Genomic DNA, 24,184 nt, shown 5'->3' with positions numbered 1-24,184 from the left:
TACAGCACCTTGTAACTTGCCGATAGCGTAAAGTGCACTACAAATAAAATGCATTATTATTATTTACATTTAGAAAAAATGGGGAATAACTTAAGTACATAAAGTAGATAAGATTGTATTATATTATTTCATATTATATCATATTATATTACATTATATTACATTACATTACATTACATTACATTACATTACATTACATTATATTATATTATATTATATTATATTATATTATTTCATATCATATTATATCATATTATATTAAGTTTTCCTTTATTCGTCCCACGGTGGGAAAATGTAGTGTTCCAGCAGCAAAAGTAGAGCATCAATAAAAAAATAAATGATAAAATAGTAGAGATATTAAACATGCAGTCAGTTTAAACAAGATTAAGTATAAAAATAGGAGCAATATCAACGTGGGGAATATAAAAATATATGTGAAATATCTATTTTAGAAAATAAAGAAAGCTATAAACAAAAGGCAGACTCAGTAAAAACTAAGTTCCTTGTGTGTTTTCACATTTTGTCCAATAAAGCTGATTTAGAGTCTGATGATAACATTTTTAATATTAAAATTAAAATTTACTTCCTACTTTACTTTCCTCCCTCGTTCGCCTGCTTTTTCTGCTGTGTGGAGACGATAAAATAAAAAGTAAAATATCCCAAACAGCAGTGTGAGGACCAGCTTCAGTTTAAAGGACACATTTATTCTGTTAAAGCAACAACAAGAAGAACACAGACGTATAAAAACAAATGTCAGTGCGAGTGCTTCTCATGACGGCAGGCAACAGTTTATCTTGATGAAATGTATGAAAAGAAAATAAACTATACAGTTTTATTAAATCGGCACATTTCAACATGCAGCATCTAAGTTATTAAATCTTTTCTCCTGGCTGGAAGTCTGACAAACACGTTTGAACAACTAATTACACGTACTGATTCATACTGTCACTGCTCCGTCATGCTGTACTGATAATCTACTGTTATTGCATGTAAACGACAACGAATGAAGGCGTGTCAGTGGATATTTCTCTGGATTCATATTTACACATTCGCAGCTTTTTGTTCTTCAAACCAAATCTCAAGACTCAAGACCCCCCCTGAGGTCTGGTGTGCAAATACTGGCCCTCCGATGCAAACTGTACTTTCACATAAAGACGAAAACACGAACATTTAGTCGGACAGCTCGGCACGTGCGACGACTCAATAAAAAGCGTGACTTTAGTTTGAAAGGACAGACCAAAAACGAGGCACAAAGACGAGCCGCTCCGGCAGCTCCATCATCACATTAACGACTCGGCTACCCAGCATGCAACTCAAAGGGACTCCGGCTCGACTTCGCCGCGGCGGCGTGAAGCGCTGAGGTCCCACTCGGGTCTGGAAAGTCCCCCAAATGTTGCAGCCTCAGATTGGACTTTAGTTTGATGCATCTGATTGTATTTTGTCTTTTAAATGTAGTCTGTTTACAGTGTCTTCTATATTCACGTGCTGTATGTTAAAGGAGGACGATTCCTTTATGTGGACCAACAAGATTAATGGGATTATTATTTTCTTCTTTAATGTCCATCACAGTTTCCCAAAGCCTGGGGCGATGTCTCCAAAAGTGTTTTATAGTTCGACTGTGAAATTTACTATCATAGAAGACAAAGAAAAGCAGCAAATAATCACATTTGAGGAGGTGGAAGCAAAGAGTTTGAGGTACTTTTGTCATTGTTTCATTGCCGTGAAACAGGCTGCAGTGTAATCTGTAATTGGGACAACTGCACCTGATCACAGTAGGTCCACTAAAAGAGCTTGTTTGATCCACTGACAGGCTCAGAGTGTTATTCTAAGTGTGTGACAGCATCATGGAAAGGATCCCTACAGAGAGAGACCTGGAAGATCCTTTTGGTTTAACCACAAACAGCCGTTATATCACAAACCAGACTCCATTCACAAAAACAGTGTTTTTACCTCACAGAACACAGGAGCTGCTGCGTCTCCTGCTGCCTTAATTGCTTAATTTTTTGACTTTGGGGTTTTAAAGGTTTGATTAGCATCTGAACTAAATCACCAAAATCAAAACAAAGTGCTGTGTTCTGCGGCAGCAGTAGAGCAGCAGCTCCTGTGTTCTGTTCTCTAAAATCCCTGTTTTAGTGAATGTAGTCTGGTGTGTGTGCTGTTTGTGGTTAAACCAAAAGGATCTTCCAGGTCTCTCTCTGTAGGGATCCTTTCCATAATGCTGTCACACACTGGCTTCTGTGTCTCTCCACAGTTTTAAAATCTCGTTACTTTTCCAGACCTGAACAGGAAACTCTTCAGTGCATTTCTGATTTTGATCATGTGACACATCAGTCTGATACCCAGCTCACATCACCGGGAGGGAAAATCTGTCAAAAGCTAAAAAAATTAGACGTTGGCTGCAAATTTTTGGCAACTTTTCCATTCACTTTGGCAAATAATTAGCCATCGTCAGCTATTTTAAAGTGTTTGACTGCTGATGAAGTTAATGTGGCTTTTGTATTTTTAAACGTTTCCACCAGACCGGCCTCTGGGTGAAAGTTACCCCGACAGATGTGTCACAGGATCACCGATCGCTGCAGCCGAGCCGAGCCGGGGGGGCAGATGGTGATTCAGTTAGAAATGTCGGCGCTGTTGTTGCGATTGCCGCATTTGTGGTGGATGATCAGCAGGACGACGCCCAGGAAGAAGCAGACGGAGCCCACGGTGATATAGGCGATGCCCAGGAACGGGTTCTTGCCCCCCATCCAGGAGATGGTGCTCAGGATCATCCGCTTCCTGCCCTCGAAGCTGCGAACGGGATAATCTGGGTTCAGATGGTTAAAGCTGGGAACAAACTGAGCCGCTGACAGGATTTCTCTGTTTTATTCTGTTTTCTCTGGTCTCATTCATAAACTGATATCTTTAAACCTGGGCCCAAGTTTTACACAGCCTGGCCTCTGAATGACTGGTACTTCTATTGTATTGTAACATTAATCCTTTGTGGCAACTGAAATCATCAAAATAAATCTATTAAAAGAGCTTGTTTGATCCACTGACAGGCTCAGAGTGTTATTCTAAGTGTGTGACAGCATCATGGAAAGGATCCCTACAGAGAGAGACCTGGAAGATCCTTTTGGTTTAACCACATAACAGACGTTATATCGCTCTCTGCACACACACCAGACTCCATTCATAAAAACAGTAATTTTACCTCACAGAACACAGGAGCTGCTGGTCTGCTGCTGCCTCCATCACTCAGTTTGTTTGTGTGAATTTGGTGTTTTCAAGGGTTAGTTCAGAACCAACACAATCTTTGTGTAACACACAGTAGCACAAACAAACTAACTGATCGAAGCAGCAGCAGACCAGCTACTCTACTATTCTGTGAGGTAAAATCCCTGTTTTAGTGAATGTAGTCTGGTGTGTGTGCTGTTTGTGGTTAAACCAAAAGGATCTTCCAGGTCTCTCTCTGTAGGGATCCTTTCCATGATGCTGTCACACACTTAGAATAACACTCTGAACTGTTCTCCCAAAGGATCGTCCCAATTCGCAGCTGCCAGCTGAGGTGATCTAGTGGACCATCATTTAAACACCTAGTCGTTTGCTGCAGTGTGTCTTGTTGTGCGTTTCAGGTAAAGGATACTGTAGACGACCTCCAGGCTGTAGTTTCCTTGGGGCAGAGTTGGGACCATGCTGTCTTTCGGGGGGATGATGCGGTAGAGTTTGCGAAAGGTCGGCAGGGCGGCGGTTCTCATCCACACGATAAAGTCCTCGTTGATGAAGCCGTTGTTGTTTGGATCTGCGTCCAGCTCGTAGACGGGCCTGCGCCAGTTCACCGGCTTCATTGTACCTGAACCAGACGGAAAAAGTGCTTCAGAGCTCAGAGTCTCTTACAAGAATAACTGGATCTACATTGTCCAAAACACCTGACAAACATTTTAAAAAAGGCTCAGTAATTTCCTAAAACAGCTTTAAGCTAAATTTACTCAAAACACTTTGTTGGGGACTATTTTCTACAGCGGATGAATCTACCTTTGGTGCTCTACTGAGTATTTGGGGCGGCAGGACGATGTGTGTTGGATTGAGATAAAATAAACTGAGGAATAAGACGTGTCAGGCTTTAGCTGCACTGCTGGTTTGGATGTTTTCGTGGGATTTGTTGATGTTCTTCGGATACCTTGGAAAACAGCGGTGAGGTTTGCGTTCTCGCCTCCGGGGTTCTTGAACTTGACGTGCTTGTCGGTCCACCAGGCGATGCCCGTGTTCGTCAGAGGGATCTGGATCTTTGTGCCGTTGGGATCGTGGTAAAACAGCTCCAATGTGTCTGCCGTGAAATGAAAGCTGGTTGATTAGAGATACTTCTTTAAGTCATACTGATTGTTTGGTCATAAGAGCAGGAAACAGACTCACCGTTGAACATGCTGTTGGCGATGGCCCCACACGGTGCAATTGGCTTGTTTTCATTGGTAGCGTATGGCTCACACTCCTTACTGGGTTTCTGTCAACAGTGAGGATGACAGGGAGACTAAACATCAATGGCGCCACAAGCTGGCAGCATTTAAAGCTGTTCTCTATTTGTAAGCTCCCACACTGACTGAGAACTGAGCTTTTAGGCTAATTTGGTTTAAACTTATGACAGAAGATGTCAACTTGCCAAAGATTAAAAGTCTGATGCTCTGCTAAAAACTGCCAGTGCTGCATAAAAAAAAGCAGTGGATGCATTTGTTGATTTAATATGATGCACCAAATTTACTCTTACTGCATTAAGAGGGCGAGAAAGAACGACAACTGGCCAGGAACAATGTTCTGTTTGCACTAACGTTTAAAGGATAACTTCTGTGTTTTTAACCCTCGCTCTCTGCACACACACCAGACTCCATTCACTAAAACAGGGATTTTAGCTCACAGAACGCAGGAGCTGCTGGTCTGCTGCTGCCTCCATCAGTTAGTTTGTTTGTGTTATATTGTGACTTTGGTGTTTTAAAGCATTAGTTTGGATGTAACACACAGTAACACAAACAAACTAACCATTCCAGGCAGTGATAGACAACTTCTGTGCTCTGTGAGGTAAAATTGCTGTTTTTGTGAATGGAGTCTGGTGTGTCTGCAGAGAGCGATATAACGGCTGAGGTGATCTACTGGACCTTTAATTGTGTGATATGTGAATGTATTTTCAGTTATGTGTTACTGGAGACATCTTTTTGAGGACAGTCATACCTTGAGGGACTCCATGTCTCCGTTCAGCTGGCTGTCGTCTCTTGACTTGACGTAGCGGCGGTGATTTTGGTAGAAGTTGGAGAGGCCGTAGTACATGTAGACTTTGCTCTGTTTGTTGATTAAGATAACAGCATGAAGGGAAAATTGTATTTACGGTAACGTATTCTGAAGTTTTAGGAGTGTAACAGTATTTTTCTCTCACTTCATATGGCTGCTCTAGGTAGAAGGGTATTGTGCAGGTACACGGCCTCGTGCTGTTCCAGCTGAAGTTCTGGGAGCAGTTGAAGCAGGGACTGGACATGTCAACCCCCGTGTAATCAACCTGTAAGCAAGCAAGCAAACTTTATCTACACGGCACGATAAAACAGTAGCCACAGTGTTGTTGTTGTTTTTATCCCAATGAGCATTAACACCAAACTCCATTCAAAAATCGCTCATTTTAGTGTTTCCTCTGATATCAGATCAGGTAAAGCTGGTTACTGTCACACTGTTATAATGAAGATTTTAACGTTCATTAAAGCTTAGTAATGTCAAGTATTTTGGAGGAAGATTAAACAGTGGTAATAGATGCTGATCTGTTTGTTATTGGCAACTGTGCATCTTGTTCATATATCTCCATGAACCGTTTTGCCATGTAAAACAGCATCACACCAAACTCCATTCAAAAATCGTCCATTTTAGTGTTTCTTCTGATACCAAACATGTGGTAAAGCTGGTAACTGTCTCACCAACTGTGCACTCTAATAAATATTTTAGCGTTTATAAAAGCGTGTCTAGTAATGTGACGTATCTTTGCTAGATGCTGATTTGTCAAATGTCTGTTATTGTTATTGGGAACCTGTTTTTCTATGTAAAACAGCGTCACACCAAACTCCATTCAAAAGTCGTCCATTTTATCTGTCATGCCGTGGTAGTAAAGCTGTTAACTCTCCAAACTATACAAACTATACACTACTGTAATGAAGATTTCAGCGTTTATTAAAGCCATACATGCTTCACACGGTAGTTACGTATTTTGGAGGAAGGTTAAACAATGACCAACTACTAAATGACCAACTAAACAACTTGCTACATGATGATTTTATCACTGAAATATAAAGAGATTTTCGGTCACATATTTACCGATTTTACCAGTGGGACGTAACATTTTAAGATATTGTTTCAATTCTGTTAAAGGAGTCATGGATTAATTGCTTATATGCGAAGATACACTAAATTGCACAATTTTTGAATGGAGTTTGGTGTAAGTGTAGCCGCCTCCATTGGGAATATCAGCATTACATTATATCGCTGTGTCATTGTTTTGAATGATGTGTGTCACTCAGGTGTCACTCAGGTGTCACTCTGCTCCTGTCCTGACTTCTGACGTTACCTCAAACTCCTTGATGTTGTTGGAGGTGACATACAGGCCGATGCCGATGGGGATGAAGATGAGTCCGATGATGAAGAAGGCAGGGAGCACCGTGCCCGCGGTGAGGATGGGCTGCCAAGCGGGCAGTCTCTGCTGTTTGAAGGCGGTGTTTTCGGGCTTCTTGCTCCGCAGGGTCCCGCCACCGGGCCCGGACACGGTGATGTGTCCATCCTCGTCTTTGGCGTTGTAACTGGACGCCATCATGGTCGCTGCTCGAAATCACGAAAGTTGTTGCTAATGAAATCCAGCCAAAACCGTTTACCCATCCGCTGTCACGTACTTGTAAACACACCAGATTTAATAGGACGAGTAGTGACTTGAATCAACAAATTATTACGCCATTTTTTTTTTGGGGTTATTTATAATCCATGACTTTAATCGTGTAATAGCTAGCTAAACAGCTAACGACAGCATCCCATCCCGGAAGTTTACAAACAAGAAAAACGTCGTTGAACGCAGCGCGCGGTGACGTCACCACATCATCACCACCAGGATAACTTTTGCTGCCTTCAGGGGCTGATGGGAACATCGGAATTTATACAACAACAACAAAAATAATAAGTATATAATTGAGAAAACAGGTGATGTGTAGATGTTCAGTGCTGAATCCAAACAGCTGCATGTTTTTATCTTCAATCAGTGTTAGATCAGATCTTTTCTTTAAATGTCATATGAGTATTTTACATTTCTGAAATTGAAGTTAAGAGTTTTACGTGAAACATTTAAATGCATCAACAAGTTTAAATGGAGTTTTATTAGAAATTAGGAGAAAACAATTTAATTACAATAAAATCACAGGAAAACTAAAAGGACGAAGAGTGAGCTCAATATCTAGTCGACTGTCCACTTCAAATGAGCCGAATGGGACGAAACAGTGATTCACAAAAAGTGCTGAAGTCCTGATAGAGTTGATTAGAGTTTATTTTTTATCAGACAAAAGTACATAGCGGTCATCATGTACTCGGTGTCTGCTTCTCTCACCAGGAAGACATAATTCACTGTGTATTATCACGTCTGTGCCATGAAAGTGTCCCAGGAGACAGAAAATAATGACCTAAAATGTGTACATGCACCGTATGTGTATGTTTTAATCTCGATCAGCAGATATTCAGATGTTTATTATACCATCAAATGCACTTTACACCAGCGTGCCATTGATTTGCCTTTTTCTACTTTCCATACATGTCGAAAGCATTTATCAAATCCAGTGTAAAACTACATTTCCACCATTTCATTGTCTGTCCAGGAGTGAAATTTAAACAAAACACAGGCTCAGAGCTTGAATACTTCCATGCCGGAATAACAAATCCAACATCAAGACACCTTAAAAGTGAACCAATTCAGATTTTAGAAGTTATTTCCATGACTTATTATTGATTAACTTGCAGCCAAAGGAAGACATCAGTACCTGGTAGGACAAAAAGGGGACAGTCTTGCTAATACGATGCTAAGAGGAGGTGAAAACGTGCTCCTGTCTTTAACCTTCAGGTACCTTCAGGTTTCTCATGGCAGGTCTCAGCTCAGCGTTGGCTTTTTGCATCCATCAGCGGCCCTGTGGTGGAAAATTACAACAGGTGTGTGTCCTTGAAGGCCACATCGGCAAACACCTTCATTTTCTTCGTGGCTAACGGCACCGTTAATCGATGTTTGGCCCGAAAAACATGTTATTGTTTTATCAAGTTGTTACGGCGGACGTGTTAGCAAAGAGCTGCATCCGTCCACATCTGGAGGAGGAACATGATCGTCCCTCTGGAGGTGAATCAAATCTCCCTCTTATTGCTCTGATTTTGGTCTCCACCACCTCTTGAGTAGGTAATGTGAATAATTATAAGCCACAGAAACAATGCCAGTTAAACCCAACAACCCACAGAAGTTTGTGAAATAGCCAGAGAATTTTTATGTGTTGGTTTGTGTTTTTTCATGTCAGTCAGCACAAATTTCAGACTAATTTATTTCAGCTGGATTATGTTTCTGTCAGCAGGACGTCTGTAGGACCTGGAGGCCCAGACGCTCTCGTTTTTTAACTATAAGATAGATTTTGACCCATTTTGGTTGATTTAAGTCATTTATCAAGCAAATCCGAACACTCTCCAGTTTCACTGCCTCCAGTATTTGATGTTTTTTCTTTCATTATAAACTAAATATTGTATCATATCATCACTCCAGGATCCATGACTGTGTTTTCTGCTGATTTATGGACTTAACAATGATTTAATTAACCCGATAAATAAAGAAAAGATGAATCAATAATGGGAATAATCATCAGCTGTGGCCCTGCAGTCTCCTCTCGTGATACTGACACTGAGTCCTGCTCAAACAGTCTTGTTTCGGTGGTTTTCTCAGAGGAGAGGGGGAATGGCGTGACTGCGGACAGGAAGATCATGCTCAGATGTGATTTTAATAATCCTCCTCAGCCTGTGATGTTGTTTGATCCTCCTAAATCTGTGCAGCAGCAGCAGCAGCAGCAGCCTCGGGGGGGCGAGTCACAGCCAACACGCTGCAGCTCACACAAAAACACCTCTCTTATTATTATGAGTCGGTGCTTTACACCGTCTTCGTGTTCACCCTCCTGTTTTCCAGATGCTTCTTCAGCCTCTCAGTCCTGTTTAATATCCCTCTCTCGCCCCCTTGGTTCCTCCCATCAGCAGTATTTCTCACTCTCTCTCACCCTCCTGGCTGTTGGAGGCTAATTAAGGCTGCACAGTTTGTTTTAGCTCCTTTAGGAAAACCTCCCCGCCTGAAGAAAATTATTAAACTGACTTTGCAGCCCTCAGAGGATGTTTGAGACATGAATCTAGTTTATGCATTTAGAGGTGTCAGGTTTCTTAATGGTGTGTAAGAAGAGTCTCACCAATTGTCCACGAGAGGGCGCTACATGCTAACTGAGTGTCAACATCAAATACAATGTTCAGTCAAATGCATTTCAACCACAGAAATGTGACATTATCGTGCAATAGTGGATCGTGAAGTCAGATTTCTTGGCAAAAACATAGAAACCAACTTACAAAATGTGTAATTATTCTCTTACTCTCTGCTGGAAACTTGTTTGTGTGCAGCTTTTGAATTTCTTTTTCTGTTTAAATGTTTTAAATGTGATAATTATCCGCCTGTGCTGATAGTGTTGATTGTATTTGTTGGACAGCTTATATGTCGTCCAAAGGTAAAAACACATTTCCCCCATGGAGTCAGCAAGGCCCCGACTTGAACACAGCTTTTTAGCTTTTATTTGTTGACATTAAAAGTAAGCCGAATTAGCTAAAAGTAGTTCCCGTTTGAGATGCACCCATGAAGTTTCTGATATCTGTTACTGAATTACTTTAACACTGAAGAAAACTTAAAAACGTGACAATTCTCAGGCAAGTTCTGAAGTTATAAGGGGCGTCAGATTTATCAACATTTAGTCACGATAGAAAAAGAAGTAATGGGTTCCTCCTGGAAGTGTAACTCACCTCGTGTCTAAGAATATGTGTGACATGTATGTGAGTAAAAGTTTGACCGAAGAAGGAGCGTTTATTTTCTCATATTGAATTCCTGTCATTATCTACCTTTAAGTCTGTCCAGTCAACACGATTTAGGCTTATTCATGAACTCAGTGCTGGAAATCATACACTTAATTTTGACTTTTATAGACCTTTTTCTACATCCATGACAGGTACTATCAATTTCACAAAGGCATTAAACATACATGAACATGTACGATCTGATAATGAGCGTTATGCTTAGCAGTATGGGTTAATTTCATGGACTCGCACGAAGCTCAAACACACCATGAACACATGAATGCTTTGAAGCAATGTCATACTTGGTTTGGAGATAAATAATAGTTTTATTTTGGTGCCTGTCACAAGTGATGATAATTCGTACGGTCACAAAAACAATTCACAGTGACTGGAAACCTCCAGAAGCAGTGGTGAAATATAAACACACGCTATGAAAAATGTAAATGATGACAACATGAGCTAGAGCGACTGCGAATATCACCAAGGTGAAGTTAATCACAATGCACTCAAATGCAAAAGGTGGAAATTAAATATCTCAGAAAACCTTAAAACATTTGCTCATTAAATTTCATACAATCTAACCTGAAAACATATAATTCCAAACTGAAGGTCTGAATGAAATAGAGTAATGGAAAGCTAAGCTGTTTCTGTGTATGTATGCTGATAATCGGCAGCAGATTTGGCGGCAAAATCAACCGTGTGACGTCCAAATTGAGCGGTTGCCATGGCGGCGTGTCCGGCCCTCAGCTCTTGCCTCCCGTCGCGGAGGCAGAGCCGCAAACCGCCGACTTCCTCAGCTCGATTTTCATCGACTGGCTCTCGGCCCTTGACTCTAACCTCGTCACCGTCGACACGCCCAGAACCGCCTTGCTGCTCGGTTTCATACCTTTTGACACCGGGATCCGTGTGGCGGCGCTCCGAGCTGACTGCACATCCGAACTGGGCTGGAAAACAAACGACAAAATCCACGTTAAGGCACAGATGAGGGTTATCTGGATCGTGGAAACACAAAAAAAAACAGTCGATCGTGTTGTAAATATGCTTAAACATGGTTCGCCTTGTTCACCAGGATCACCGTACTAAAAAACCACCATCTCAGACATTTCAGGCATTCAACGCTCATAAAATTGGTTACAAGAAGAAAATATGAACCAACAGGATGGCAGGAAATCTTCTTAGCGCTTATAAGGTGGGAAAAACGATGGCAGGAACGTGTAAAGTAACACGAGCCAATGCTATTTGCACCTGGTTGAATGTTAGAGAGAGTATATTTGGTGTTTAATGTCCTTTATGTTTTACATTTGTATGTGACTTATTATTTCACCCCAAACCATGAGTGTTTTTCTACATCTCTAAGTTTTGGTGCCTAAACCTAACCAATCTGACACTGAAAACTGATGATGATGATGAAAGAAAGCTGAAATAAGTTATTCAAGTAACTTAATCTCTGCTGCTGATTCTTTGAGCTTGTTTTTGTCTCCCAGTGTCTCTGCTTGTTGTTGCATCTGAAGTTTCTTTTGCACTTCATCACAGTGCTTTTAATGTTTTATGTAAATTGCCTTGCTGTTGAAGTGTGCTGTACAGATAAACTTGTCTTGCCTGGCATTCATGTTGTTTTCCCACCTTATAAGTTGCTAAAAAAAGATTGCTTTACCATCCATCCAGTGAGTTTTCAGTCTGAGTGACTGAAATATCCAAGTCAAATGTAAACAGAGCTTTGATTTAGTGACCTGCAAACCATCAAATCAGTGCTCAGTGGGTCTATTTATACGTGTGCGTGAGGGTTAACTGTGACTGAACCTCTTGGATATTAATCAACACCAGGTTGGGAAAGAATATGAGAGTTTGAACAAGGTTTCTTATCTGTAAACTTGATGTCTTCAAGTGAAGCATCCAAAATTAATCATTTCTCACCCGTGTTTGGTTAAAAGGAGTGAATTTGTCAGTGGGTAGATTTGTGTTTTGTCTTAGAAAGGCCTCTTTGGGACACGTCAGATCAGTTAGTTCATTCCAGTGGGATCACGTGTGTTTACGAACACACTGTTTTATACCTGGAGAGAGCGCTATCTAGGTAGCACACACCACCTGATTTCATTCTGAAACATTTCAGAAGCAACTGCAACGTAAAAGATTAGACACAGATTCAGATGTTATTATATTTCTGTCTCTGGATAAAAAGGTGAGGATGTCATCTACGCCTCCACACAGAAAGAAAGAAACCATCTCCAAAGCTCTCACCACTGACTGTGTCGGCCTGGCGGACGCCGAGGTGACGGGCGTGATTGTTATGCTGCTGGTCATTTTGCTGAGGGTCGTCTTCCCCGCGGAGGACTGGCGTGGGGAGCGCAGCACCGTTCCCGTCGACGTTTCCTTGCTGCTTTCTGAGCTCAGACCGAGCGTCAGCACCGGACTGCTGCAGCCCTCGGACGGCCTCTTAAACTGCGGACCCAAGTGGATGTGGATCTTGTTGTCCTCTGTTGTGATGATGTTGCTTTTGCCGTTGTACTTTCTGAAGAGTGCTGGCCCGGTCTGCTTCTCCGGGGTCACCTTTATCACGGTGCGGCCTGCGGTGATGTTGTGAGGCTCGGGTGAAGCACACGCTTCGGCCACAGGAGTGCTGCTGACCGTGATGGACACCGGCGACTGAAGGCCGTCCTGTCCGTCGGTCTTGTCTGGACTCTTGGCCCTGGAGATGGTGGTTATCGTGACCGGAGATTTGGCTCGATTGAGACCCCCCGTCAGCTCGCAGGCTTTGCTCTTTGACGCCACGGTTGTGGGCTTTGGGACGATTGTGATGCGAGGTTTCTGGAGGCCGAGAGTCGGGATGATGGTGGTGCTGGAGAAGAAATCCTCGGCTCGAGGGCTGGTGATCTCCAAGGTGGCGGTGCTGTTCTCGTGATCTGGGGTCACGCGGATGTGCAGTGGCTGGCCTGGCTTCTGGGACATGGTCATCTCAGGCGGATGGAGGATAGAGGATGCCCCGTTGGTCTTCTCAGGAGTGGTCTGAGAGAACGTCATGGCCTCCTTCTTTTTCATCCAGGGTATCCAGGATTTTCTTTCCTCGAGTTCTGCCGATGCTGGAGGGTATCGTTCCAGAACGGCCGGCTTTTTAAGACCTCTTTGCCTGAGGTTGCTCATTAAGTGGTTTTCCTCCAGGACTGATTTCCGAATAAATCCAGCCGCCGTCTCGTCCTCGGCGGGCTCGTTGGCCATCACGTCTGTCTGCACTGCCGTGGAGGTAACGGGGACGTTGACCATCCTCTTCCCGTTCATACTTGGCCTCAAAGCGCGACTGTAGCGCTTGGTGGCCTCCAGCTCGTTGGTAAGGTTGGCGACTTCCTGGCTCATGCTCTTCTTCTTCAGTTCCTCTTCCATGAACCTCTGCTGGAGGACAGAATAATCCACCTGCAGCTGGGAGAGCTGGTCCTCCTTGTTCATCAGCTCGTGGATCTTCTCCTTCAGGGCCTGGACGTCCACCTGCAGCTCTCTGGTCTTAGCCTCCTCCATCTTGCAGCGAATCCTGAGCTCGGCCTCTGGACTCGTGGCCTCGCCCTTCTCTATGGCTTTGTTTCTGGCGATCTGACTTTTCATCTCCTCCAGCAGCTTCGAAAGGGCATTTGCTTTGTCTTGCTCTGTTCTGAACTTCTTCTCCAGCAGATCATACTCATCCTCTGTTTTCATCAGATCTCCTTCCACCACCTCAAGTTGTTTGAGCCTGCTCTTAAGTCTTTCAATTTCTAGCGTGAGCTCTTTTACTTTGTTGTCTTCATCTGGTTTTCTGTTACTTTCCTTGTTGGCCCACTTTCTCTGCATTTCCCTGTCTGTCTCCTCTAGTCCGTCCATTCTTGTTTTCATACCGCTAATCTTGGTATTCAGCTCCCTACACTTTTCCTCTTCACTTGCAAGTTTAGTTTTTAACGCGTCTCTCTCTGTAATGAGCGTTGTCACTTTGACCTCCATCTCTGACTTGAATTTGAGGAGTCTTTTGCTCTCCTCGATCAGCTTCTCTGTGACCTCTGTGACTTTGCCCTGCTCTGCTTTGAACATCTTACTTAACTCGTCGCTTTTCTGCTCCTCCTGTTTAAGTCTCTCCGCCATGTTCTTCCTTTCATCTACCAGTATAACTGTAAAGGACTTCAGCTTCATAAGATCGTCTCTCAGGACCATTTCCGCCTTTTCAAACTTTGACTCCGAGCACTCGAGGTCCTTCAGCCGGGTTTTCACCGTCTCCAGCTCACCGGCCAGATCTTTCACAACACGCTTCTCCTTTTCCAGGTTTGTATGAAGCTGACAGCACTCTGTTTTGCTCCTGTTGAAAGCCCCCTCCAGTTTTTCCAGCTCAACCATTCTCTTCTGCAGTTTGTCCACCTCCAACCTCAGCTCCTTGCCGTGGTTCTCCTCATCCTGCAGCTTTTTCCTCAGCTCTCTGCACTGAGTCTCCGTTTTGGTTATCTCCTCGTCCTTGCCCTCCATCTCCAGCACTCTCTTCCGCAGATTCTCCAGCTCGGCCATGAGAGACGAATTCCCGCACTCCCCTTTGCTGATCTTCTCCCTCAGCTCCTGAAGGTCCTCCTCTGATTTACGCAGCACCTTGTTGCTCTCCTCCAGCTCCTCAATCTTGTTTGCGAGTCCGGCCAGCTTCAGTCTAAGCTGTCGGCTTTGGGACTCTTCGTTGGCCAGTTTGGCGGTCATCTCCTCGTGTTCCTGTGCAAACTTGGCAGCTCTGTGCTCCAGCTCGGCCTCCAGCTTGAGGACCTTCTGCCCGTCCTCCTTGGCGGTGTCGGTGACCGCCGCCAAACGCTGCTCTCTCTCCTGCAGCTTCTGAGTGAGGTCCTGGATCTTCTGGCTCTGTTGGTCGATCTGGTCGATATGCAGCTGCCGCTCGTCTACCAACATCAGGGCAAAGGACTTGAGCTTAACCAGCTCCGCTCTGACCTTCTCCAACCTCCTGCTGTGGTCCTTGTCCTTACGAGCCTGGTAGGCCTTCTCCTGCTCCAACAGCCTTTTCAGTCTAAGAGACAGACAGAGGGAAATACAAGATGGGTGTTAAAGGATGGGGTTTTGGGTTTGAAAGGACTGATAGGTACAAAAAGGTTTGGAACTGGCCAGTTGACCGCTTCCACCAGCAACTGAGAAAAGCTCAGCTACAATGGCTGTAATGTAATCCTTTACAAGCACCTGATCACAGTAGGTCCACTAAAAGAGCTTGTTTGATCCACTGACAGGCTCAGAGTGTTATTCTAAGTGTGTGACAGCATCATGGAAAGGATCCCTACAGAGAGAGACCTGGAAGATCCTTTTGGTTTAACCACAAACAGCACACACACCAGACTACATTCAGAAAAACAGTCATTTTACACAGGAGTAGCTGGTCTACCGCTGTTTCAGTCAGTTAGTTTCTTTTTGTTATTGTGTGACTTTGGTGTTTTAAAAAATTAGTTTGGATCCAATTAACCACACAACAGCATAAACAAACAAACCAATCAATGCAGAGGTAGATCAGCAACTCCTGAGTTCTGTGAGCTAAAATCCCTGTTTTAGTGAATGGAGTCTGGTGTGTGCGCAGAGAGTGATATAACAGCTGTTTGTGGTTAAACCAAAAGGATCTTCCAGGTCTCTCTCTGTAGGGATCCTTTCCATGATGCTGTCACACACTTAGAATAACACTCTGAGCCTGTCAGTGGATCAAACAAGCTCTTTTAGTGGACCTACTTTGAAGCATGCTTACAAATTTGAATGATTAGATTAGAAAAGGAATAGTCAGTCATTATATGTGACGTCCCAGCTCCTCCGATGACACCTGCTGTCAAACAGCATCTCGTGACCAAATTAAAACAACCACCCTGTCAACCACAGTTTGCTGTATTCCTCTGTCGGATTGGGGAAGACGGTTCATCTCTCCAGACAAGCCTGACCAGACCGAGAATGAGAGCATTAAGCCGCTGATCCTGGACGTGAATGCGGGCAAGCAGAATAAAAGGCAGCAGCAGGATAAGCGAGTGAACAAAGGAAATCAGAAAAGAGGCCGATAAGAGCCCGAACAGTTGTGATTGTCTCTGACAGAGCTTACCCTGTCCTGTCTGGAGTTCAGTTGAGGGAGAATTACAGCTGCAGGTCAGGATCTCCGTTAATATGCATGAGTGATGAGTTGGGAGTTTGTGGGTTTTAGTCATTTCTGCTGTGAGAGGCTGAGACTACCCCTAACAGTATTTATATGGGTATTAACAGGTCAAAAAGTTGTTTCAGACGGTTTTTTTCAGGGGTTTCAGGCGCTGGTTAACGATCTGTCGTTGCTCTGCTGTATGTTTGACACATACAGATGCTTTAAGTTAAAGGTCCCATATCATTTAATGTCCTTTCAGCACAAATACAGTGGAAAGTGTATAATGTATCTCAGCAGTGACAGTGTACTTTTGCTGTTTTTCCAAAATTAAACGAATAATAAAAGAAAATGGGGGTAACAGATACAGTGATAATGATATTGAAGTAGCAAAATAGATGAATAAACAGGAGAAGAGATAAGAAGAGACTTTATTTATCCCACAGTGGGATAAGTGCAAAAACAAGAAATATAACAAATATACGAATATGAGAAAAAATATAAAATATATACATGTGTATTGTACAGGATACTGTAAGAGAAGGCGGCTGCTGCTGATCTGTGTCGACCGAAACTTGGTTTAAAATGTAAAACTGGAAGAGAAGAAGTTTTACTTTTCACCCTGCACAAAAATATTTAAGTCTTTTAGAGTAAGTTAAATAAAATATTTTGTATTTTACAGTTTGTTTGTGGTTCACAGCTGTTTTGTTCACTGAAATAAAGATTAAACTGACTAGTTATTATTATTACTGTTGTTATTTCATTAATTTGAATTAAAAGAAAATAATTTGTATAATGGCAAGTATAAAATTAACTTCAGGTAAGTACACTTCCAGGTGAGAAACACGTGAGTTGCAGCCTGCAGATGTGTCCGGGGGTCCTGCAGCACATCTGTCCGTCAGCAAAAACATGATTTTCAGCAGCGTGAACATCTGGACGGATTTGCGTCCAATCGAACTCGTGTGTTTCCATCAACTTTGTCTGCGACTAACAAAGTTTGAAGTTGACAGCTGTGGACAGTCGAGGACAACGAAAGAGGCAAATCCAGCTGCCTTTACATACGACGTTTGGATTTCTTACCACTGTTCCTGGATGAGTTTTATTGTAACTCCACATCTGTAGATTTTAGGATATTTACATCTGTATATTTTCACCACAGTTTGCAAACTAGAAAAGAGCTGAAAACTAGCAGCAGCTACAAACTGATTCTCTGCATCTCGTCAGTTTCATGCTCAGTTTTCTGGGTGAAATACAGCTGCTGAGAAAAACCCTGAGAGTTCAGCCTGAGCTGAAGTCCTGTTGGTGGATGTTTAACTAATCTCTGCAGGAGTCTGTGTGTGTGTGTGTGTGTGTGTGTGTGTCTGCACACCAGCAGGTCAGAGCAGCAAGTGTTTCTGCAAAGTTTGAATTAAAAATCCTCAAACGCAAATCCTGACACGGGAGTCAGAAACCTTCCTCTCCCCCCCTGAAGTCGTTCAACTCACCAACAAGTCTGGATGCGGGGCAGGTTGATCCATATCTGAGTGTGTTTGTAAAAAGCCGAGCAGGAGCCAGACTGCTGCTGCTGAGTCTCTCACGGGGCCACAGAGGGAAGGAAGGAGGGGCCCCGAGTCAGCCGTCACATTCCTCCAAACATGTCATCAGTGGACAATGAGAAAAGGTGAATGTTGTGCTAAACAGCGCCGCCCGCCCCTCCATATACGGCCACGAGGCCCTGCCCTTGTCTGGACACTGAGGAGGAGGAGGAGGAGGAGGAGGAGGAGGAAGGGTTCAAACCAGGGAAGGAGGGAGGCTTTCAGCTCTTCCTCTTCTTCAACATAACCCACGAAGCCACTTTTAAGTCTGAGCATGTCTATTTTTTCTTTATTCTCTCACCCTAAAATGTCGCCCCCCCCCAGTCTGACCCTCATTATCTCCCGTCCGTCTTGCAGCCAGCGGCGTTTCCATGGTAACGAGGCGCTCACAATGCAAAGCCAGAGTTTTTTTTTTTTGTTGTTTTGCGAGAGGACAATGCAACAGCCTCTCTCATTATAATCCCCCCCCACACACACACCACCACCACCACCACCACCCCCCCACCCTGTATCGTGCAAAGGGAAGAGACGTGTGTGGATATAAAGTCTCCATAGTGGCCAGATTGTATGTGTGTGAGATCATAGCTGCAGACAGCGGAGGAGGCCTGTGGTTTGCATCGCAGAGCCTCCTAAATGAGCCAAATATGAGCAGTGCAAAGAGCTTACAGATGCAGGGGCTTTCTATCGCTGCTCTTCATTACTCCACATGCATGTCACACGTAGATACCACCGGGATGCGAGAGCACTTTTACATTAATTAGCTGTGTTCTGTGGCTGAGGGAACTTGCACTTTTGTTTTTTGGAGGTCGGTTCCTCTGCTGCACACATTTCAGCTCTTACTGGATAAAAACCACTAAGATATCTTCCATCCACTTTGAGCTACAAAGCTTGTGGTTTTGGAACGACATGTTGATGCCATTTCTTATAGAAATGAAAAAGCACCCAAGGGAGGAGGGTGAAATTGCGAAAGTCTACTCTCCTGCCATCTTTACCCAAATAATATAACTTTTCCTGGAATAACAATTTAATATTTATGTCCTTTCTTATATTTCCAACCTCTTAACACCCATGCTGTTTTATTCAGCATGTGGCTAAAATACATCATCAATCTATATCAGCTCAAACAGTCGTCTCTACTCCTCGTCTATAAGTCATATTTAATGAGAAATAACTGGGACGTCTGAGGCATCGTGTTTGGGGATGAAATCAGATAAACGACACCACGTGGTCTGGAGGAATACTCGACTCTGATTGGCTGCTGGGTGTCCGAGCTACCTGCCAAGTAGCTCAGGTGAAACTGCCTGTCCACCGTTTTAAATCCATCGCAACAGGGCCTCAGCAAGCTAACGTTAGCTTATTGCTAACAGCGAGCGTAGCGCTGCACCCCCCCCCCGACCTCACTGAGACTTTGGGTCACATGATCGCTCTGGGCTCACGTCCCTGAGCTGTTCAATAATCACTAATGATCAAAACCAGGGAACAGGATAAGCTGCAGCTGTTCTGTGTCTGAACGCTTCATGGACGGGGAGGTGGAGGTTTTCAGTCGGGGGGGCGGAGAGGAGGTCACATGATCAACAGATCTCCTTATGATGTCACAAACGGAGGCAAATCTAAACGGCGTGTTTTCCCACATATAGAGAGGAACGGAGAGAGGACGGCCTTCATGCATTTTGTATAATGTGGCATCCTGAGCTTGTAAATGTACGATAATCCTCCCTCATTTCCCCGACATGTAGCTGGGATCGCTCCGCCTCGCTCTCAGGACAGAGTGTCTGTCATTATAACCTCGTTGGCAGATGATGGCTCTGCAGAAAGCCTCTCTCTCTCTCTCTCTCTCTCTCTCTCTGTGCGGCTCTATTCATAGCCTCGGTGCTGACAGAGGCCTGTCAGAGAGCCCCGAACGCTCATAAAACCGAGCCGAGCTGAGCCCACAGCAAACACGTCAGGCTAAGAGATGCTAATCTGCAGCTAATTATAGTGGCAATAATTACCGTCCTTATTAACATTCTGAACAGACGAGTCTTTGACACCGAGGAGGCGCGTCTCTTCTTCGCTCTTTGGGGCATAAAAATGGGATTTGGCTGCGTCCACCGCTGTGAAATTACAGAGAATCAAACCTACATTTTTCTGAAGACAGACATGGTTTACTGGTTAAAATCCTGACTTCTCAAACCACACAAACCCCCATCAGACCGGGATCAGGGGCCTCGGGGTGGCACCGTCCCACAAGAAGCTCACAAATCTGAGCCCACGATGCTGCCGTGTGTCCTGTTGCTAAGTTTCCAGACGTAAATATGTTTGGAGGGAAACACATTACAGCTCGGACTACAGCACATAATCACAATATAATCAGAACAACAAAAAGTTCAGGCAGAACAAATCAGTAAAAAGTTAACTGGCTTTGGTTTTCTACAATGATCACTTGTGATGGCAAAAAAATAAAGCATCATTTTAAAGGGTAATTTCGCTATTTTCAAACCTATTTGGGTCGTATTTGTACATATTTTGTTGTCTAAATGACTGGTAGGTACTAAAAGTGTCCAGTAGATCACCTCAGATGATGGCTGCAACGTGATCCTTTGGGACAACTGCACCTGATCACAGTAGATCCACTAAAAGAGCTTGTTTGATCCACTGACAGGCTGAGAGTGTTATTCTAAGTGTGTGACAGCATCATGGAAAGGATCCCTACAGAGAGAGACCTGGAAGATCCTTTTGGTTTAACCACAAACAGCACACACACCAGACTACATTCACTAAAACAGGGATTTTAGCTCACATTAACACAGAAGGTGCCGGTCTGCTGCTGCCTTAATCAGTTAGTTTGTCTGTGTGATTCTGTGTTACACAAATATTGTGTTCAATCTGAACTAATGCTGTAAAACACTGAAGTCACACAATAACACAAACAAACTAATGTATGAGGACAGTGGTAGACCAGCAACTCCTGTCTGCTGCAAGGCAAAATTAATGTTTTTGTCAATGGAGTCTGGTAGTTTAAAAATACCATTTCATTTTTACAATTCTTCACAGACTCTTAGATCCTCTGCTGCAGGTTCTTTTAAATACAAACTATCACACAAAAAGGAAATTTTAAGCAGATTTTTAGACAATTGAAAACTGACTTATTCCACGTTGCCTTTAACTATCACTTTTCTTTTGTTTTTATTTTCTTCTTCCTCATGCTGTTCTTTAACAGCCTTCCTGTATTTAGCAGATTACTGTCGCTTTTATTTCTTTGTTTGCACTTGTTTTAATCTTTCTTTTTTTATTCATTCACTTGTTTCTTCATATATTAAAAAGCACTTTGAGCTAAAGCCCCTGTATGAAAGGTGCTATATAAATAAAGTTTCATAATTATCATTATCATTAATAACATACGTATCATTTCCTTCTTTAGTTAAATAAGAAACAGAACCTTAACTGGGTAGATTTTAAGCACTTTTTCAGCGGTGAGGTCTAAACTTTTCTTTGCCCGCGGCAGTCTTTATGGGTTTAATCGTCCTGCAGGATCTCTGCTGGGACTGACGTCAGCGTCTCTGTGCTCAGGGTCCATCCATTCATTCATGATATCACCTGCAGTGAATCTGCAGGCTGACTGCAGCCAACAGGAATGTGTTATCAGACAGCCGAGCGCCGAGAGCACGGAGCAGAGAGCAGAGAGCAGAGAGCAGAGAGCAGAGAGCAGGGCTGGAGAATTCAAAGTATGTCTCATGAGCCAGACTCTGATGAACCATGAAGTCGAATCAAAGCCTCTTTAAACTGCATTATAGCGGCTTTACTGTCAAAACGTTGTCTACAGGATAATAAGCACTGTGTTATAAACAGTGTCTGTAAGACTAGATGCACCAGTAATATTTGCATAATTCATCTCTGCTGCTTGACTTCAGCGAGTAAGAATCACTTTGAAACATTAGGCACAATTTAGCAATCAAGTCAAGTATTTACCCTGTTTTTACATTGAGACTCTTGTGTAATGATCGTTCAAGAGTTGTGGACTAATTCTAAAATTGCTGTAACATATTTGAAATTTAAAGAATCTCTAGAGAGATAGACCTGTAAGATCCTTTTTGTTTAACCACAAACAGGCTCTCTCCACACACACCAGACTCCATTCACAAAAACAGTGATTTTACCTCACAGAACACAGGAGCTGCTGGTCTGCCGCTGCCTCGTTCGGTTTGTTTGTTTGTGTTGTTTTGTGTCAGACAAGGATTGTGTTGAATCTGAACAAACCCTTTAAAACTCCAACAACAAAAACCAACAAATAGATTGGGACAGTGACAGACCAGCAGCTCCTGTGTTCTGCAAGGTAAAATTATTGTTTTTTCTCAATGGAGTCTGGTGGTTTTCAAATTACCAATAAGTGCTGCTTTAAAGTCACTATGTGTAGAGAGTGAATCTCAAATTGATGCCCCACTGTGGTAATATTAAAAATGCACCCCACCTCTGAGACTGCACAGTGTTTTTCTACTTCTACTACATATTTTTAATCCTAAAAGCAGCGTTTATCAGCTGTTTTCTTGCTCTGCGGTGATGCCAGTGATGAAGGTCTGAGGTTTGAGATAAGACGCCCAGTGGAGCCCAATGAGGTGCGGTGAAGCGTTGCTCCACGTTCAGGCTGGTATTTGAAGCTTTATGGAGCATGTGGAGCAGATGTGAGCGATCCTCCTTTATAGTTTTATTTGTCTGCCCTGTTTTTACCTGCTCTGATTACAGCGTGAGGTTTCAGGTAACACAGTTCGAGGACCAGACTCAGTGGAAAAGCAGCACCAGCTGGACTTAAAATGTCCATTTTGTCCACGCGTTTCGTACACATGTGGCTGATTTCCTTTAAAACACTCAACGTTTTCACAGCCTGGTGTGGATCTTGTTAACACTCAGGGGTCCTTTCGGGGTATTTAAGGTCCACACATGAGTTTTATTCAACATCAGACCCCCCAGAACAAAGCAAACTAATATCATAATGTATTTATAAAGAAAACAGAAATAAAAAAAGGGTCCCAAAGCTCTGAAACAATCTGCCTGAGGAAACCAGCTTGTCTTTTATTTAATTTCATTTTGCCTTTTCCTCCACTGCATTGAAACCAAATTGTTTCCTGCATGTTTTCTTTCAAAACCTGATGATGTGTCTGTTTTATTTATTCGCCTTTGTGAAACACTTTTAAAGTATTCTATAAACAGATATTATTATCATTATATCCTAAAATAAAACCACAATAAGGAAAATAATACTGATTAGATCTGAGTGACTTACTTTCTTACAAAACTACAGCACACAAAATCTTAAGTGAATATAGAATATATCATAACTTTAACATTAAAACAACACACGTTCGAGTCTGGACTAATTCACAGTTTGGTCCAGATCCACATTTTCCAGAACAAACAGCCGTTATATCGCTCTCTGCACACACACCAGACTCCATTCACAAAAACAGCAATTTTACCTCGCAGAACACAGGAGTTAATGGTCTACTGCTTTGTCTGATCGGTTAGTTTGTTTGCATTATTCTGTGTGACATAATTATTGTGCTGCATCTAAACCAACCCTTTATAATTGTTTAAAAGTCACATAAGAAGACAAACAAACAAACGGCTTTGGACAGCTGCAAACTAGCAGCTCCTGTGCTCTGCAAGGTAAATTTAGTGTTTTTGTCAATGGAGTCTGGTGGTTTAAAAATTCTGAAGTCCAACCTTAAAGGCACTTTGTATAGAAATTGAACATTTCTAACGTTGGTGCCTCACAGTGGTAATATTAAAACTGCATGCCCCCTTCGCACAACTGCACAGATTTTCACAAGCCACCAGAGTAATGCCACAGATGCTGTACTCGCACAAAACGCCCCAAAAATCAGGACTTAAATTCTCCTGCAGCTCAGAATCTAAAAAGTTGAGTCCTAACCTGATGGCTCGATAAGGCACGATTCATCACCTGTCCTATCAGAACCATCATCCGGAACCTCCATGTTTTCTCTGGATCTTATCTGATGCCTCCTACCTCACAAATAAACATGCATCTGCAAAACATCCAGGAATCAGGAATCTGGATCTGTTTTTCAGGACAGTAGGAATACTATTGACAGCGCCATGTGTGATCTCAGCCACCAGACTCCATTAACAAAAATGGATATTTTACATGGGAGCTGCTGGTCTACTGCTGCCTCGATCAGTTGGTTTTTTGTGTTATTGTGTGACTTTGGTGGTTTAAAAGGTTGATTTGGATCCAACAGAATACTTGTGTAACACACAATAACACAGAAAAACTAACTGATTAAGGCAGCAATAGACCAGCAACCCCTGTGTTCTGCAAGGCAAAATTCCTGTTTTTGTGAATGGAGTCCGGTGAGTTTGAACAACACGGAACAGCAATGATGAAATATTTAAAAATATGATATTTCAT

The 24,184-nt window shown here is 43.0% G+C and overlaps 3 protein-coding genes across 4 annotated transcripts in view; all 3 read right to left on the bottom strand.

Annotated features, from left to right (window-relative positions):
- Positions 1–24,184, bottom strand: part of cox7a2b (cytochrome c oxidase subunit 7A2b) — a 70,856-nt gene that overhangs the window by 5,387 nt on the left and 41,285 nt on the right. The window lies entirely within an intron of this gene.
- LOC139217882 (cell cycle control protein 50A-like) lies at positions 684–7,038 on the bottom strand. Its single transcript, XM_070849372.1, has 7 exons — positions 6,569–7,038; positions 5,399–5,518; positions 5,197–5,304; positions 4,390–4,477; positions 4,157–4,303; positions 3,623–3,829; positions 684–2,803 (listed from the first exon to the last, which is right to left on the bottom strand). Exons 1-7 carry the CDS (start codon positions 6,809–6,811, stop codon positions 2,610–2,612), a joined length of 1,107 nt encoding a protein of 368 aa, XP_070705473.1. The 5' UTR covers positions 6,812–7,038; the 3' UTR covers positions 684–2,609.
- filip1b (filamin A interacting protein 1b) overlaps positions 8,004–24,184 on the bottom strand; it is a 41,977-nt gene continuing 25,796 nt past the window's right edge. The window contains exons 5-7 of one of the 2 annotated variants that reach the window (XM_070849369.1): positions 12,346–15,118; positions 10,994–11,051; positions 8,004–8,159 (exon numbers count right to left, since the gene is read on the bottom strand). In XM_070849369.1, the coding sequence (XP_070705470.1) occupies positions 8,128–8,159; positions 10,994–11,051; positions 12,346–15,118 (2,863 nt within the window). In that variant the 3' untranslated portion in view covers positions 8,004–8,127. Of the gene's footprint in view, positions 8,160–10,428; positions 11,052–12,345; positions 15,119–24,184 lie in introns of those variants that run through there. The other variant, XM_070849368.1, reaches the window with a different exon arrangement.

This window comes from Pempheris klunzingeri, chromosome 18 (genome assembly GCF_042242105.1).
Source record: "Pempheris klunzingeri isolate RE-2024b chromosome 18, fPemKlu1.hap1, whole genome shotgun sequence".
NCBI lineage: Eukaryota > Metazoa > Chordata > Actinopteri > Acropomatiformes > Pempheridae > Pempheris > Pempheris klunzingeri.
This window is presented reverse-complemented; position numbering and strand designations above follow the sequence as displayed.

Excerpts from the sequence above, each read along its gene's own strand:
- LOC139217882 (XM_070849372.1), bottom strand. The coding sequence starts at position 6,811 with ATGATGGCGTCCAGTTACAACGCCAAAGACGAGGATGGACACATCACC. Across the intron at positions 5,519-6,568 it reads ACAACATCAAGGAGTTTGAG|GTTGATTACACGGGGGTTGA; the intron begins GTAACGTCAGAA and ends GCTTGCTTACAG. Across the intron at positions 4,304-4,389 it reads CGCCAACAGCATGTTCAACG|ACACATTGGAGCTGTTTTAC; the intron begins GTGAGTCTGTTT and ends ATTTCACGGCAG.